The 18,435-nt window shown below is 34.6% G+C and overlaps 1 protein-coding gene across 3 annotated transcripts in view; it reads left to right on the forward strand.

The window, feature by feature from the left end:
- LOC131162531 (rho GTPase-activating protein REN1) overlaps window positions 1–18,435 on the forward strand; it is a 53,323-nt gene that overhangs the window by 20,695 nt on the left and 14,193 nt on the right. For all 3 annotated transcript variants that reach the window (XM_058119122.1, XM_058119123.1, XM_058119124.1), the window contains exons 8-14: window positions 5,846–5,993; window positions 6,425–6,544; window positions 9,246–9,323; window positions 9,771–9,826; window positions 9,933–10,002; window positions 13,009–13,093; window positions 15,249–15,492. In XM_058119122.1, coding sequence (XP_057975105.1) covers window positions 5,846–5,993; window positions 6,425–6,544; window positions 9,246–9,323; window positions 9,771–9,826; window positions 9,933–10,002; window positions 13,009–13,093; window positions 15,249–15,492 — 801 coding nt within the window. The remainder of the gene's footprint in view (window positions 1–5,845; window positions 5,994–6,424; window positions 6,545–9,245; window positions 9,324–9,770; window positions 9,827–9,932; window positions 10,003–13,008; window positions 13,094–15,248; window positions 15,493–18,435) is intronic.

Here is an 18,435-nt window from a genome sequence, read left to right on the forward strand (position 1 = left end):
CTAAGGCACAATATAAATGTGCATGGCACTCAAATGATATGCAGAGGAAGCAATGTCATGCACTTTCAAATCACTTTCAAATTTGGGAAACTCTGCATTTTGAAATCATTTTTCCTTGGGATATGATCTCCTTTGCCAAACACTTTCCAAAACCTTCAATCGAATTGATTTTACACTAATCATTTTCAATTTTCGAACGGTAAAATCTATATAATGAAAATATTGGAGGATTTGCAAAGGGTTTACCCTCAAAATAGGGATACACTGAAAATGAGCTGTTGCGATCTTTAGCATAAGCGGTTAAGCCTTTTGCAACGAGGCTCTGATACCAATTGGAATTGGTGTGATCCCAAGAGAGGGGATGAATTGGGTTTTAAAAATATTTCGGATAATTTAAACATTTACACCGATTCACCACAGTTCATATCCTATTCAGTATAATAGCGTGTAAAAAAATGATAAAGCTATACGTTCAAACATACACGTGCGGCATATCTCATTTAACTCAAATGTGTGCATGCAAATAATCATAATAGTAAATAAACAAGCATACACATATGGAAATTAAAGTGCAAAAAGTAAATGAGATAGAAAGAGAGACACACGATATTTGTTATTGAAGTTTGGCCAAACCAACCTACGTCCTTGCCTTGGGCACACCTCCCAAGGATTGCACTATCCATGCTCACTTAAATGGGTGGAGTAGAAACCGTTACAACCTCTCCTTACGGGGCGAGGTAAATCCCAACTCAATTGCCAGGCTGAGCCCAATTGGTCTCCCTTACAGAGCGGAGACACCCTAGTTCAATTTTTGGGCTGAACCGAACCGATCTCTTTTACGCGATAGAGACTCTCGGTTCAATTAACGGGATGAACCCAACCGATACAATAAAACATTTTTGTACATATTAAAACGCTTCTAAATACAAGCATGGATGTATACATTAAAAGTTCAAATGCATGCACTCTCTTATGATATGAGTTATGCTTAGTAGAGAAAGAGTGTTTTTTTAAAACAATATTTTCAATCTTTGAGAAATGATGTATATGATAAAATACTCAAAGATATGACCCTAATAAAATTTCTCCCAAAAATAATTTTCTTGGAATAATAGGAGAACCTAGGGTTTTTGTGTTCAAATAAATTTTGCACAAATAAAAAAAAAAAAAATATATATATATATATATATGAGAATATATACGTGATAAATATGTTTTCCAATAAAGATTTTTGCAATAACAAATATTTGGACAAGCTAGGACTTAAGCTCAAAATATTTGTACACTAAATAATTTCTCCCAAGAATATGAAGATAATCGAGAGAAATCTTAAGGCCACTCTCAAAAATGATTTTAAGAAAATAAAGTATGTGTGAGAGTGAGTGCTCTAAAAAGAAATGGCCAAACGAAAATATATGCTCTCTTTTAAAAGATTTTCTAAGGAATAATAAAGAGAGTTTGGAGAGTATAAAATTTTACCCCAACAATGATTTTGCAATAAAAATATAAGTGGGGGAACTTTAATTAAGAAAATAATTTGAGAGAAAAATTAATTAATCAAAATTGCTAATCAAAGCAAATGAAGGGGTATTTATAGTTTTTCAGGAAATTATGACCGTTGGGGACATATTGGGAATTTTAGAAAAAATTAATTAAATTTTAATCCCAATTACCATGGTAAAAGCACGGCAACCCAAGAGGTTCAGTCGCCCGATGCCTAGGGTTGGTCGCCTGAACACTCACAATGGCTCTGAGGCAACTTTCCAGTTCGGTCGACCGTGGCAAATTGCCGGTCGACTGAGCTAGGCGATTTTGTCAGGCTTTCGTGGTTTCGGTTGCTTGATGGGGTTCGGTTTGCCGAGTCTTGAACTAGGTCGACCGAGGTCAACTTGAACTACCAGTTCAGTCAGCTGAGGAAGGTGAGGAAAGTCACATCTTAGCTTTGGTCAACTGTGGACAATAAGTTCAAATCTGAGTCAGTAGCCTGAACCAAGTCAAACTTTTGACTCTGGGCTAGTTTGGTCGACCGAGCTGATTAAAGCTCGAACTAGGCGGTCAACCGAGGGCATCAAAATTCCTTTTTTGCCCCTAAATTTGACCTTAAATTATTTTAAAACCTTTTTTATGATTTTTATACTTATGGAAAAGGTTTTTCTAATAAGTGTAAGTTGCCCTAAGGTCGAACTAAGGTCATGTCTGAGCATCCAAACATTTAATGCAGATGCATGCATTATTACAGACCAAATAATAAAAACCAAATGCAATTTACAATTGAAATGAACAAATGTCTTCTTTCTTTTTTTTGCTCTTCTGCGTGGAATTCGCCTGAAATGCATAATCTTTAGGTCCATTAGGCTTCCATTTTTTCGTATCTTATGTCTGTGCTAAAATGTAAACCTGTTAATACACTAAGTGCACACATAAGATATAGATGCTTTGTTAGCATCAAAACAGGGATCGGACTCAAAAAGCCAACAATGGCTTAAAGAGGATTCAAGCCTTCAACGGAGCAAATTCCGGTGAATGGAATCAAGAACATTCAACAATCTAGCAAGATAATCAGTCTAAATTGCACTCATGTTTTTAGAAAAATGAAAATTCCAAGAATTCTAGTCCTATGGTCAAGGGAAAATTTAGCAATAGGAGAATCATCAAGAACAAAAAGATGATAAAAATGGGGAAAACAATGCATAAATGTAAAATCTTTAAATCATAAAGACCCTAGATAATCTTTTAGATTATTAGCTTATAAAATCCTACTCTAAAAATGCAGCAAAAAATAGGAAAGATCCCAAAAATAATTCTGAAAATGCAAAACATTTCCCTTGCAGGGGTTGAAGCTCATATTGCATAAGACCTATATAAAGGCTTAATGTGTATCCACGAGGGATGAAATGGAATTTTGAGCATTTATCCCTAATTGAGTTTTATCTTAATTTCTGTTCTCTTTTTTTTTTCTCTTTTTATTTTTATTTTTATTTATTTTTTATAATAGAATTCCGTGTTTAGTTTCCACTCTTAATTTCCTACATCCTTCTCTTGTGCCATTTGGTCTTGCATGCTGCATCACATCATCGTCCCAAAGGTCTGACCACTTGCACAGCTGGCATTTCTCCTTACCTAGGGTTGTTGGATTAACATGGACACAATCATGAAATCACCAAATTACTTGAAATGATTTTACTTTTCAGACAATAATATGTGCTATGGTTACCAAATAATAAATCAAAACAAAGATTAATTACTGTGTTATAAAATGAATCTTGACCAAATCTACACTATACAAGGGATTCCGCTTGATTGGTTTGGTTTTTTGAAATCCTAAAATGCTCATGTAACTGCTCATCTTCTTTACCCAAAAAAGAAAAAAAAAATGGTACAATAGTAAAAATAAAGATGCATTTTTCTCCTAAAGCTAAAAAAAATAAGGAACTTGGGAGCTGTGAAGCTCATAAAGTGTGTGCCTATAACCTGTAGTAAGTTTCATTCTTAGAATTATGTTATCCACCATCTTCCATGGATTATCTCATTCAAACTGACATTAATCTATCATTTAAATGAATGAAAGATGGATTATGATTTTTGCACCTGGATATCAGTTAAATTCACCATGGATTACCCAATCAAATTTGTTCTGCTTGGTATCTTCATGCATATCCTGAATTACTGAGGTGCCAAATGATGCTAGCCTCAACTCTTAATTAGGAGGATGAATAATTTGTTGATGTTTATTTTAGTCATCTATCATTAGTTTAGTGTAAAATTATTTCTATTGTTCAAGGTTAAAAAGCCAACATAGCCTTAATGTCAGTTTTTTGCTCATAACATGGGGAAGTATACTTTCACTTTTCTGTATTAAAAGGGTGAAATATTTAACTGTAGGTAAAACTGAAGTTTTATGCAACTTCACAAATCATTATAAGATCTAACTGTGGCATGAAATTAAAGTAATTTCTTACAAAAAAAAAGGGGGGCGTCCCCAGGTCACAAAGCTCCCTGCTTTGTAAGGGTAGGGGGAGAGGAGTGTATGCAGCCTTCTCCTTGCCTTTTTGCAGGGAGGCTGTTTCCTTGGACTCAAACCAGTGATCAACAGGTCACAAAGGAACAACCTTACGGTTGATCCAAGGCCAGTCCAACATGATTTTTTCTTGAGTATATCTTGTACTCTGTTTGAGCCTAAGTTTAGCACTTTTTATACTGATAAGCTTATGCTCTTCAAATGCATTTTGATTTAATTGTCATATTTGATCAGAGCTTAGACGAACACATACATGCAACACCCCTTTTGGGATTGCTTGGCTTATCTTGGGGTACCTATAAATGTGCTTTTAAATTGTATTCGCTGTAATTGCTCAATTGAAGAGGAGCTTTATTTATTTATTATGAAATTAAAATAAATATGTGAGGCTATCACAAAATAGAAAGTGATAAGAGTAGAATGCATAGTTTATCACCTGCATTGTGCATGCATCACCTTAGTTGTCCGATATAAAGATGAAGGTTACCATGAACTCTAGGGTAAAATTTTTTAACAAAATTTGCATAGTAGAGAGTAAGAAAAGGAAGTTTCCATACTGCTCATTAAATCTCACATACATGCTTTCAGATGAGTCCATTTTCCAAGCACAATCTTGATTTAATCCCATAAAAGTCGCTTGATGGTTAATAATGAACTTCTTGTTAAATTTTTTGAATATAATTTAAATGGGTGTTATGGCTGGAGTGGATGATTATCAATTATCAAAGCATGGACAATTTTATGTTCAACCGATTGGACATGGTATGTTCGCAATGATAAATATAGTGGGAACAACACTAATTGTGTATCTTAAAAATATGTTTAGGAGGATTTCCTTGCCTAATAATACATGATGAAAATATTAAGGGTGGATAAAAATGTTAAAACTATTGTAACAAAATAGTATTCAGTCAAAAAAAAAAAAAAAACTTAAATCCCGGGTGCTTGGTTTGGCTGTATGAATCCCTTTCGCCTTCTGTTTTATGTATGATTATATGCTCTTTTTTTTTTGCAATCATTTGTTTAATTATCATCTGAACTGACATTTTTTCTGGTCTTCACCTTGTCCTTCAGGCATCTTTAGCTTAACTCCTTTTTGCCCATGCATCGCTGCTCTATGTTATGTGTGTTTGAACCCTATTAAATGACTTCCACTCATCTTTTCTTCAACAGGGGGCCATCTCTAGGTTTTCTTGAATTCATTCTTATCTTGTTCGGTCCTTTATTTATTTTCCAACACACATATTTTAAGTCTTGATCTTTTCATTCTGTCTACACTTTTTTTGACATATGAATTCTTGATGGCCCTACAATCATTTATATGGAGTATCAGTAAGTTAATAGCTGTCTTATGACATTTAAACTTGTTAGAAATTCTAGAATTTCGTAACACTCCAGAGATTTCTCCACATTATCCATTTACCCTAATATTATGGGTAAAGTTCTTCGCATGATCCATTTATCCTGATATTATGGGCAAAGTTCTCCATCATCTTTCCTTTTCTTTTCGCCATCCATTTTCACTCCACCCTCATTTTTATCTGTAGTCTTGATAAGAATAAAAGACTTGTAGGCATAAATAAAAAATGCAGAGGAAAGGTGGTTATTGTCCATCTTAGTGATTGCTTGGAATGGGTCCTTATGCATTTTTCAGATTGCATTAAATTTGAGAAAAAAATGGGGCAGATGTGACAAACCCTTGATAAGAACAAGGGATTCTTGCAGGAAGAAATTTAGGAGGATTTTTCCTTCTATTATTTTATAATTGATAATGTTTAAAATTTGCTGCCAGCTGCGGTACTTAGCTTGTTTATTTTTGTTTTGCAGGCTGAAACCTTGGAGGATCTTCATGAGTGGAAGACTGCACTTGAGAATGCTTTGGCACAGGCACCAAGTGCTGCTCTTGTGGTAGGGCAAAATGGGATATTCAGGAATGATCAAGCTGATGTGATTGATGGTTCTTTGGAACAACATTGTATGCTCCTCTCAATTATACTGTTGTTTCCTGTGTCTGTGTTGAGTATTTCATGGCGTATGATTATTGTCCAAACTGCTAGCATAGCATCATAAAGAGATCTGAACATTGATCAGCCATGGGGTAGGCAAAAACATACTCAATCCAAGCATTACGTAGTATATATATATCTCATATTTCTCTTCGCAGCCTATCCATTGGCCAGGCCAAAACAATTCATAAAAACTGTAGGCATGGTCAGCATATGCTCATTGCTTTGATTCTTTTTTTAATACTTGGTGTCAGTGTATGACAACTCATGAATGTTAGTTCATGGATTAGAATTCGGAATGTGAGTTTTTATGTTAATGCGCTTATTAGGTATTCTGAACCATGTTAAATCAGTTCCTTTCCTTGTATTGACTACACTGAGAATTGTATTCCTTTTGCAGTGAAGGATAAACTACCTGTGAAATCTTTGGTTATTGGTCGGCCAATTCTTCTTGCATTGGAAGATATTGATGGAACTCCTTCTTTCTTGGAGAAAGCTCTTAGGTTTATAGAAGAGCATGGTGAGATCCTCTTTCCATTAGTGTTGCAAAATTTTATTTTATGGAGATTTTGCTTATATATCAGTAAGCTATTAAAATGCAAATTTAATGGAACTGTCTACTTCAAATGTATATCCTATCTGCTGACGATGAGCTCATCATTTAAAAAGAAATGGAAAGCTATATCATGCTTGAGAGATTTTTACTGCTCTAGTGTAGACACCTTAATGGGGAAGTTCGCCTTACTTTTTATTGCTTAGGTTTGTACCTTATTTTTAGAGGGAGAGCATTTTCTCAGAAGTAAGGATGCTATACGCCTATACCCAAACTTGGAGGTCATAGGTTCAAATAAAGGAAACAGTCTCTCCAAAATGCAGAGGTATAGCAGTCCACATAATGCCCTCCCTGAGCCCATGATGTGGCACGGGATGATATATTTTTTATATGTATTATTTAATGTTGCTATTTTATGTATGATATGTTGTCGATTTTAACATTTTCAACATTTTGAGATGGTCCCAAGTTTTTGTTTTTTACAGAAGAAATCATTCCCTAATAAGAAGGGTTAAGAATTTTCCAGTCACGTTTTTTTTGCGGATACTCTTATTTTGTGATTTATTGTCAATACATGCTTTTCTGTATTCTATTTTATTCTGAGGTTTACCTAAACTGCAATACCATTTGTCATAATGTAAAAAGTTCAAGTACTAGTCTCTTGTCATGGACCAGACATCAAAAGAGGCATTTAGCATGGTACAAAGGCTTAAATGGTCAGCTGAAATTTTTAAGTGTGAACTTGCCAAATGAACACCTTCGCAAGCATCGAATACAAAATATATAGTGAGTGGTAAACATGAAGTAAACATGAGAGTCAAATGGCGGATGGCAGGGCAACGTAATTCATCTTATTGCACCTTTGTGGGAAATGTGCATTCAGCGAGGGAGCTAGTAGGCTAAGAAAATTACAATAGCTAGTAAGTTTTACAATGGTTGGCAGATACTCATCCTCCTATTAAGAGCTTTCTTTGCAAATCTTGCGCTGGCACAAGGAAACATGATTATGTGTGAGGAGTCATACTCTTCTTTTTCCTAAGGCACTTCTTAGCTTGAAAGATAAACCCATCAAATGAGCACAAGACAAGTGGTCATAGAAAATATAAGGCCTTGAACAAGCTCGACGTGTGACACCAAGCTTCTACATTGCTTTGGAAGAGATTATGGAAGTAGTAGTACTATAGGTATGAAAATTATGACAAACGGCAACGACAGAGCTACTATTAGGAAGATTACAGTGAGAAAGACTTCTTCAGTCTGGAAAGTTACCAATGAAGAGTGAGAAACAACATCAATGACTACAAAAGTAAAAGATGACAGCACAGCATCAAGAAGGTTCAAGTTTCCTCTAAAGGTTGAAGCATATCAGTCTCCTTCCTTTCGGAAGAAGGAGGGATAGGGCAGCTTTATGGAAGTGGGCGTATTTGCAGTTTTATGGGGGATATGGCTGGAGCAGAATGCACAGATATTCTCTGGGAAGAAAATAAATTGGGTGCTGAGTTGGGATTAAATCCAGTATTCGACCTCACTGTGGTGCGTTGGTTTTGGGTTTTTTTTAGAGGGACTAGTTTCTAGAAGTTACAACGAGATTGGAGGAACATGCTGGCTTGTTGATCTGTTCTATTTTTGTCTTTTTATTTTTTGTTTTTTATTTTTCTCTGGTTTGTTCTGGATCTTTTTCGGTAGATATCTCGTTCTCCCTCATGTAAGTTCTTTTCCTACTATTGACATTTTCTTTTACTATCAAAAAAATATTAGTCTCCTTCCTTGCCAGGAAGTTGCCCTCCTTTCATTTGTCTGATCTCCTTGCCCGACCAAAATCGGGCCTAGGGCATATTCTATATCCAAAATATTCCTCTGAATAACCAGTACCTTACCAAGAATCTACCTAACTAGATGAATTTATCCAAAAACTATTGAGGGGTATCCCTCTAGAAAATGAGACGAACATCTATGGAATATGCCTCTGGGAGGCCTCTTTATTCTGCAAGAATCTTTGTTATTATGTTCTTGGGCATTTTGATGGACAATGCCAGCCTTCGTTTCATTAATTAAATGAAACCAATTAACTCTTTATCCGAACACTTCCTTTCCATCAAGCTCACTATTTAAAAACATTTTCTTGTTTTATTTACTTACTGTTGAATGGCAGGTGTCATGCATGCATAACTTGGAAACCTGATGTAATTTTATATCTATTTTTGATGTACTGTTTTATTTATTTAATAGACCCAGTTAATGCTTTGGGAGATTTAATAGGGTGCAGGCTGACTTTTTATGCTTTACATTTTGCATAAACAACAACAACAAAACCAAGCCTTAGTCCCACTAAGTGGGGTCAGCTATATGAATCCTTTTCCGCCAATTTATGCGATCATGGACCATTTTTTTCTATAAATTCAAGGATATTAAATCCTTACTCACTATCTCCTCCCAAGTTATCTTAGGTCTACCACTACCCCTTCTACTGCCCCCCACAATAACTAAGTCTATGCTCTACATTTTGCATATTTGTTAAAAAAAAAAAAAATCTAAGTTAGAATTATCCCAAAAAATTTGCTCTGGTCAAGCATAAGATCTCTTTCCATGGTTTATATTGTTAGATATATGTTTGGGTGTTTGGTTCATTTGATTGTGACCATATGATCATTTGAAAGTAATATGACAGGAGTCAAGGTAGAAGGAATTTTGCGACAAGCTGCAGATGTTGATGATGTTGAACATCGAGTCCGGGAATATGAGCAAGGTTTGTTTCTTTGAATCTACTGGTGTTCTTGGTTAAATTTGTGCTTTATATCTATAATTAGTTATAGATTTTGTGGTTTAATTGGATTATGACCATATTTTCCCATTAAAGTTTATGTATAATATGATAATATATACCAGATCATCAATTTCACTTCAAGGATGCTTGCTGCATGTTAGTGAATTGCAAATTTTAACACAGATTGCAGGGGCATATTGACAATGAATTCATCTCCTTTTTCTGCGTTTACTATTATGCGTTAAAATGAAAAATATGTTGCTGGATTTGTTACAGACCCAAATGCAGTTTTGAAGATAAAATTTCAAGCCAATAGTTAAACTGAAATCCTCTTTGATTATGTAATACAAAGTTTTTTTTTTTTTTTTTGGTGTCTTTTACTTATTTCACCATATTTTGATTTGTTGTTTTTAATGCTTTATAATTTAGGAAAAACTGAGTTTTCTGCAGAGGAGGATCCTCACATTGTTGCTGATTGTGTTAAGGTATCTTCTTCTTATCAGAACAAATCTGTAATTGTTTTTTGTCGGTTGCAACATCTTCTGGAACTTGTTTTAGCTTACCTATTGTTTCTTTGCTGCAATATCACAGTATGTCCTCCGGGAGTTACCATCATCTCCAGTTCCTGCATCTTGTTGCAATGCACTTTTAGAAGCTTGTCGTAAGTTTGCTATTAGAGGCTTGTTAGGTCAATCTTCATCTGTTTATGAATTGCTTGCTAGATATTTATAAATTACGCCATGTACTGGTAAAAATTATTTCAAGTTTTTGAGGAAAACATGTCATTAATGTCTATTGGACAACTTATATGAATTTATTATGAATATTTTTTAAGTTTGTTATCAATGTGCTGTTGAAGAGTGTATTTTATTCAATACGTCTTCATCTCCTGATGTGTTGATTTCTGGACATTTATGAATTCTGTCATAGATGGTGCTCTGCATGATGGATCCATTATATTTTGCATTCTTTGAAAACTCATTTAAAATTTCTGATATGTGCGTTACTGATATTTATTGCAAGCTTGTTTAATTAAGATAAATATTTTCTTGATCATAGAGCCTAATTTCTGTTGCAATTGTAGTTTCAGCTACTACAAAATATTCCTTCCACATAATTACAAGTGAAACATAATAAATTGATTTAAATAAATTAAGAAACAGTAAAGTAAAATTTTGTATCATTTCCCCTGGTATGGTTGCCATATTTTTCTTTGTGCAAAGGTAAAAATGTATAAGTCAGTGAATTACAAACGTAAATAGGTGGTGGATATAGGGATTTGAGCTGTTCCTCCTTGAAATTTTAATGTGAAGCTTTGTAATGGAGTTGGCATGGCTAAGAGTGAAAAATAGGGAGTTATGATAGTTGGCACTCTCATTGATCGAAGAGGTTTTATTACATAAGGAGGAAGAGAGAGGCATCAAGAGGAAGCTGGAATTGACTTCAAAACATTCCGATTTTGATTAAGTGTGTCAGTCATATCTTCCCACCAACAAGGGAAAAAAGAGAGAAGCTTGGGATTCCGGTGGGGGTTGTTAGCAAGCTTGAGAGGATTATGACACTTTTTTTGGTCTGCTGGGGTGGAGTCATAGGGATCATCTAGTGAGCTGGGATGAGGTTAGTAAACCTAAAAAGGAGGGGGGGTGTGGAGTTGGGTCTTGGTAAGCTGGTGTCTAAAAACATTGCTCTTTTAGCTAAATATCTATGGCACTTCCCTTTAGAAGAATCGTCCTTTTGGCATAAAGTAATAAGAAGTTAGTTTGGGATGGATGAGAGAAGATGGGATACCAATGTTAATTTAAGATGTTCTTTGGGGAATTCGTGGAGGTCAATTTCTCAAATATATCCTTCTTTCACCCATCACACTAAACTTGAGGTGGGGAGGGGTTCTCATATCCGTTTTTTTGAAAGAACCTTGGTTGGGAAAAAGGACCATTTTCCACTTATTTCCCTCGTCTCTTACATCTAAGCTCTGAGCAAAATAAAGCTGTTTCTTTCTTTGTTGGTGACTTGAGCAGTCCTTTGGTTTCCTGGAATCTCCACTTTAGGAGACCTCTGAACAATAGGGAGATGGTGCAATTGTCATCTTTGTTATCTTTATTGAATGGTAACCTTTCTTCGGGGAGGGATGTTCGTTCTTGGTTGGACCTGTCAGGCGTGTATTCTTGCAAATATTGTCTTGAATTTTTGAATCATTCCAACTCTTCTTTTCCGCTCTATTATACTATTTGGAAGGCCAAGATTTCCCCTAAAATAAAGGCTTTCACTTGGTTGGTTGTGCTTAATAAGATAAATGCTATTAACTTGTTGCAAATTAGGATACCTTCGAAGGCTCTCTCTCCCGATGTTTGTGTGCTTTGTTACAAGAACTCCGAGACAGCTTCTCATCTTCTTTTGCAATGTGAATTTGCTTGGAGGATTTGGAATATGGATTTTGGCATTATGGGAGAGAGCTGGTTATGTCCTTCAGTTGAAGGCCTTTAGATATACCCTTCGTAGGCTTTGGCAGAAGGGAAGTTAGGACAGCTTATGGAAATGTGGTTTTTTTGCAGTTGTATGGGGAATATGGATGGAGCTCTTGGAAAAAATTAAATTTGATGTTGATTTGGGAAAAAAATTAAGTACTTGGTGTCACTATGGTGTGTTAATTATGGATATTTTAGAGGGGCAAGTTTCTAGGAGTTTCAAAGAGACTGGAGGAACACGCTGACTTGATCATCTCGTCTCTCTTGGTTATTTTTATTTGTCCATTTCTGGATTGTCCCAGTTTGTCTCAGGAGATATCTCATTCTCCCTCTTGCAAATTCTTTATCTATTAATGAAATCTTCTTTTGTTATCAAAAAATAAATAATAATAATAATAAAAAAACGTAGTAGCTGCTAATGGATTTAAATTAGAATCACCCTATGAGATTAGAACACTTTGAAGACATTTGGCATTGGATTGTTGGAGAAAAATCCATCAATCACAATGCTTTGGGATGGTGATGTCGAATGTTACCACCTTTGGGGTATCTTATGTATGTAATCGGGCATATTGTCTAAGTTGGATCTTCTAAATGTGAAAAATAGAGTTCACTTTGAATTTGCTTGAAATGTTTATCTATTGTTTTTTTTTTCTACAATTGCAACATAAATTGTCGCACATTACAAAACAAAGAATTATAGCGCACGATGTTCTCTATGAAAACCAGCTTTGGTTGGAAATCTCATTGCCATTTCTCTTGAGATGGCTGTCTGAAAAAAATAAAAAAAAACTTTGCCATGGTCAGCCATATGCCGTCAGTCACTTTTGTTTATTGTTGCCATGCATGCAGAGGAATCATAGGTCCTATAGCTGTATTTTCCCACTCAAAGTTGATAGAAAACCCCCTTAACATGTCTATTGCTATTGTTTTAGATACCTTTTTTTTTTTTTTTCCTTTCTTTTTTCTTTTTGCAAAAGAGAAGAAGAATATTTATTAAAAGAGAAATAATCCAGGATGGGAATCAACTGAAATCCTCAACATTAATAAACTATTATATTTTAAATGTTTATTGTAGAAATAATATGGGAGATATCATGTAAAATCTTATTTTATCATAATGCAATGGGTACTTGACTGATTGTCTTGGTGTTTATATATTCTTATTTTTCCCTGATATCGGAAAAATTTGCATTTATTAGGAGCTGATCGCAGCATCCGAGTTACAGCCATGCGTGCGGCGATATGTGAAACATTCCCAGAGCCAAATCGCCGCTTATTACAAAGGTAGTCAAATATGTTTGTTTCATTCTTGTCTTCAACATTTTAGTCAGCAATAATCATTCAAGTTTATTACATCAGAATTTGATGTTGAATAATAATGTGAATTCCATTAAATGATTATTATTAAAGCTTGATATACCAGTGATGGTCCACAACCAATAACCTTCAGATTTTAGGTAAAGTGGTCATCTGACAATTATTTTTTCAAAATTTCTTCATGTTTGAAACATACCACTTTTTATTTCTTTAAATGTAGGGGACTATTGTTTTATTCTTATTTCTAGTGCCAACGTGCTTTGGCATTTTTCATAAAAAATTATGGCTTGTTTGGTTCATGGAACAGCAATTCCTTGGACTAAGATGGAATATAGTGAAAATTTTGGGAATCCAGGTAGTAGCTATTTCTTGTGCATTCGTTATTATTTTAATCAACACGTAATAAGGGAGGAATATACATTCCCATGATAAAATTTGGGAATAGTTATTCCTTGCCTATTCCTTGTTATGGACTCATAAGTATAAAATTGTTATTTGTGTATTAACTAATTGTAACTAACCTATTATAACTAATCTATTCCTAGAGAGGCATCTTCATTTGAAAATAATGGAATGTAAGACTTGGGTTGGCCCTTTTGTGCATTTCGTGTGTGGAATCTTGACCAGAACAGGTGGATATAGAACCTCAAAAAGGGAATTTTCAATGGTGTAGTATATTTTATTTGTTAAATTTTTGCTTGCTCTTGATAATAACTAATGGGGATCATGCATCTGGCAAGATATATTGGTTCCTATGCTCCTGAGGCCTGGCTTTGGGGTTAAAAGGTTGGGATGGGTATGAGAGATCCTGGGTTGTTCAAATCTTACTAATCAGTTTGGATATATTTGGTTCTTATATATGTTCCATTCCATAATGCCGATGATGAAGAATGTGAAGTATCTTAAGAACTCTATATGTTTTCAGATTGAAGATGCTAGTTATCAAAATTTTGTACTGTTCATTGTATTTAAAGGAGGTTAAGTATTAAATTTAAGGTTTTTGAAACAATTATAACTTTCATAATATGGGCACATTGTAGGATCCTTGGTACCAATATGAGCTGAAAAGAAAATAGATTACACGTTCTGTTAACCTAGACTTCCAGTTTGAGTTTCATCATGTGCATTAAACTTTAGGTTTTTTTCTGCCAAATATTGCTATGCATTAAAACTGTAGTAATCTTTTAGGCTTTAAAATTTTTTTAAAGATTGAATTTTGGTCTTTGTTGCAATGCACAATTGTTTTTTTCATTCATAATATGAGATGGATGCATGGTTTTAGATTTTGCAACTTTGAATAATTTGGTTTTGGAGATGCAGTAGCATATAAAAATATTTTGGTAACACAACCTGAGGGTGAGCCTTGGCCTAGGGTATTGCATTCAAACTTAAAAGTCACAGATTCAAGTTATGGAAACAGCCTCTCCAAATCCAGAGGTAAGGTTGCATACATCATGTCCTCCCCAGAGCCTGATATGTCACAGCAGCTTCATGCACTGAGTGTTGCATTTGTAGATTTGTAGAGTGTTTAAATTTGAATTGCATCTTACGAGTTACAGTGTAAATGTTTCAGAATTGTATGAGCATAATCATGTTAATACTAATCGTTTGGAAATTTTGCAAAGGTAAAACCACTCCAAAGAATTGGTTAGTGATAATTGGTAATTAAAATGTGAATTGTTGTGGTCCTTAAGGTTATAAGGATTATAACCTTGCTGCGTTATTTTCTTTCTATCTTTTCTCTCTCCTATTTCTTGGCAATGACCAGCTGGAAGCAATATCCCTTTTGATGAAGAAACTTCAAAATCTGACAGGATTTTAAAGTTATTGAACATGATGGATGGTTTGACGCTGTTGATCTAACAACAAATGTTATCTTTAAATGCTTACTAATTATCATTAAGATGCTGAAAGAGGTATTAATGAAAAGTGAGAGAAAAGGAATAAATATTCTTTTCTTATGGTTATTTATGGTTGCCAAGTCAATTTTGGATGAATAATCCTTTTTTGTCCCAAGTATTGCTTGCACTTCCTCTACATTGCTTGTGTTTAATTTGGCATTTATGTTCCCCTCTCCCCCAACCCATATTCAAACTTGTTTCTTTTATTCATTTGTGTCCAGAATTCTTACAATGATGCAAACTGTGGCTTCACACAAAGCTGTGAATCGAATGAGTTCTTCTGCTGTAGCGGCCTGCATGGCACCCTTACTTCTTCGGCCCCTTCTGGCTGGTGACTGTGAACTTGAAAATGATTTTGATGTCGGTGGCGATGGTTCTGTTCAACTTCTGCAAGCGGCTGCTGCAGCTAACCATGCCCAAGCCATTGTTATAACATTATTGGAGGAATATAATAACATTTTTGGGGTAAGCTTAATTGTCAGATTTCTTCATATTTAACATGAATTTTTACTTTCAAAGATTTTTCTTTTATAATTAGTTGTCTTTATGGAACTCTCTCACACATGCACATTGCTTGCCCTTACGCCCTGATAAGAAATTAGTTCATTAGAACGAAATCTAATTGTGAAGGAGCAAGGTTTTTAATTTCAGTTTCCACTAAAATTTCAAAGACTCGGTACAAACATTTTGATGGAAATTTTAATTTTAAAAAAATGATGGAAAGTCCTTATAATGCATGATTCAGAACTAAAATATTGTCTATAAATGCACCAATGACTAATATGTTGTACGTGAGGTGCAATAACTGTGAAAGTAAAATGAAACGAATATTAAGCCTCTTCAATTAATAGAAATGAGGTTTATAAATTAATTAAAAATCTTATAAACATATAGCCAAGTTAGACTTAAAAGTTCAATCCAAGTATCATAATTAATATCTAAGCTCAATTTGCATAAATTTTCAATAGGACTTAATCTTATCATTCCTACCCTTGCTTCATAATAATTCTTATTTTAAATAGAAAACAAGTTTGATTAAGAGAAAGTGTCATTTAATCATAAATCAAAATTTTAGATCCCAGTTTATAACAAAATTCATATGATAGTCTAAATAGGTATATTTTGTTGTGTTTTTGGCGTACTTGTTTATACAAAAATATCAAAATATTTAATAAATCAAGCACTAGTTATGAATATTTTAGGATGTAAATGAACAGAGTAAAATCAGTAATTGAAAAATATGAACAGAGATTGAAAATATATCTATGCAAGCTGTAACTCAATATGGTTAAGGTTTTAAATGAATACGAACAGTTTCAATAAATATTTGACAGAATTACCAAAGCTTCATTCAACTTCAAATGCTTGAAATTATATCTAAATCAAGAGATATATTTAATTTATTTAATGTAAATCTTTGATAGTTTCAAAATTTGCATGACACTTATTTAAACCCTCAATATTTCCATCAAAATTTTACACGAATTAGACTGTTATGAGTTTTAGTGTTGGAGGGCTTTTAATCTCAATTTCAATTTCAAGGAAATTTTATTCCTAGTCAAAATTTTGACAATTTTGTTGGAGTTTTGAGATTTTGATAAATTTTGGATGATTGTGGAAATTTCAATGGAAACTTTTTAAGATGGATACAGTACCCTTTCAGTTCCAAAGGTGGCAGAAGTGTAAATTTAAGACTGAAAAGGAGGAGGATGAAAATTCTTTAAACTGGAATTGAGGGCACCTTTGGAACTTGGAAAACATGAAGGGAAGGAAATGGAAATATGACGGAATTCATTTTTCTTTTTTGGTTATGAAAGAAACAAGAAACAAAATAAATGTATAATAAATCAATGAAAAATTGATTCCCATCTTATTTTCTTTTCCTTTCCTTCTTTCAAATCCTTGGTCCATGCAAATCCCATAGAAACATGAAAAAGAGAAGAAAAAGATAAGTACAAGCATCTTCACTTAGGATGAACAGAAATGATCCCTAAAATGTTTAATGGTGGCCGTTTCCCCATTGGCAGAGTTAGACACCCCCACTATCTCCATATACAAGGTATAAAAGAGGTCTGTGAGTTGTAGATAGCCAGAGTCCAAGTAAATCCACCCTTTTCTGGCCAAATTATCAGTATCAAAGTATCATCTATAACAAAATGATCCCCAAGACCTCCCAACAGTTCGCTTATTCACTTTAACACTGGACCCGTGCCCATTAATTTGTAAATAGCCGATACTATGATGCCTCCATGATCTCTAAGGATGTCAGCAGAGTTTAATTCCCCAAAACATCCAATTTGATGAATTTATCAGAGTAGCCAAATTGGTAGAACTAATTAAAGCTCTATAAATGGAAGAGCTCGCAGCTTGACTGGTAGATATAATACACATCAAAGGACAAACAACAGTAACAAACAGCAGCAAATACCTGCCCTTAAGTAACTGATGTGTAAGCTGTTAGAAATGATGTAGTCCCAAGAGGGGGGGGGGGTGAATTGGGTGTTTACTTTAACCTAATGCTTTAACAATTTTAATCACAATTTAAGCACATGATCAAACTGTGTAAATGCAATCAATATTCACAATAAATATGAACAAATATAAATGTGCTTAATTTAAAGAGATTAGGGAAGAGAGAATAAAAACCCGTATTTTTACAAGGTTCGGCAATCCTTGCCTACGTCCTTGCCTCAAGTAATCCACTTGAGGATTCCACTATTCACTCCTTCAATAGGTGGAGAAACCTCTCTCTTTTAGTAGGCAGAGAAGCCTTTACAATCCCTCCTTCAATAGGTGGAGTTACCTCTCTCCTTCACTAGGTGGAGACGCCTCTCTCCTTTACTTAGGGGGAGTTGCCTCTCTCCTTCAATAGGCGGAGTCGACTCTCTCCTTCACTAGGCAGAGTCGCCTCTCTCCTTCAACAAGCGGAATCTCCTTTACAGAGTGAAATCAACAAAAATAGATATGCAAAGAATGCTCCTCAAATGAGCGAATAAGTACAATGAAAATAGCAAGCTAATATCAATATGATTATGAAATGAAGCTCAAGGAGTAGATGGTGAGCACTTGAAAGATAAACAAAGAAATTGCAAAGTACTTGAGAAAGATTTTCAACAAAAGATCAAAAGCTTGGATTTGCATGATGGATGTATATCTCTCTTTTTCTTCTTCCCAAAACAAGTTAGAAGCCTTGTATTTATAGGCAAGATGGTCTACTAGCCGTTTTATGGCTGTTGGACTTTGATAATAATTAATCATTTTGAAAACTAGCCGTTGCGGCATTTTGCTATGATTTTCAGTCGACCGAATTGAGACTCGGTCGCCCGAATTCCCTGGAGATTTCAGCTGCGAACACCGTTCAGTATTTGGAGCATAACTTTTGCTATAGAACTCCAAATAGGGCGATCT

Source organism: Malania oleifera, chromosome 8 (genome assembly GCF_029873635.1).
Source record: "Malania oleifera isolate guangnan ecotype guangnan chromosome 8, ASM2987363v1, whole genome shotgun sequence".
NCBI lineage: Eukaryota > Viridiplantae > Streptophyta > Magnoliopsida > Santalales > Ximeniaceae > Malania > Malania oleifera.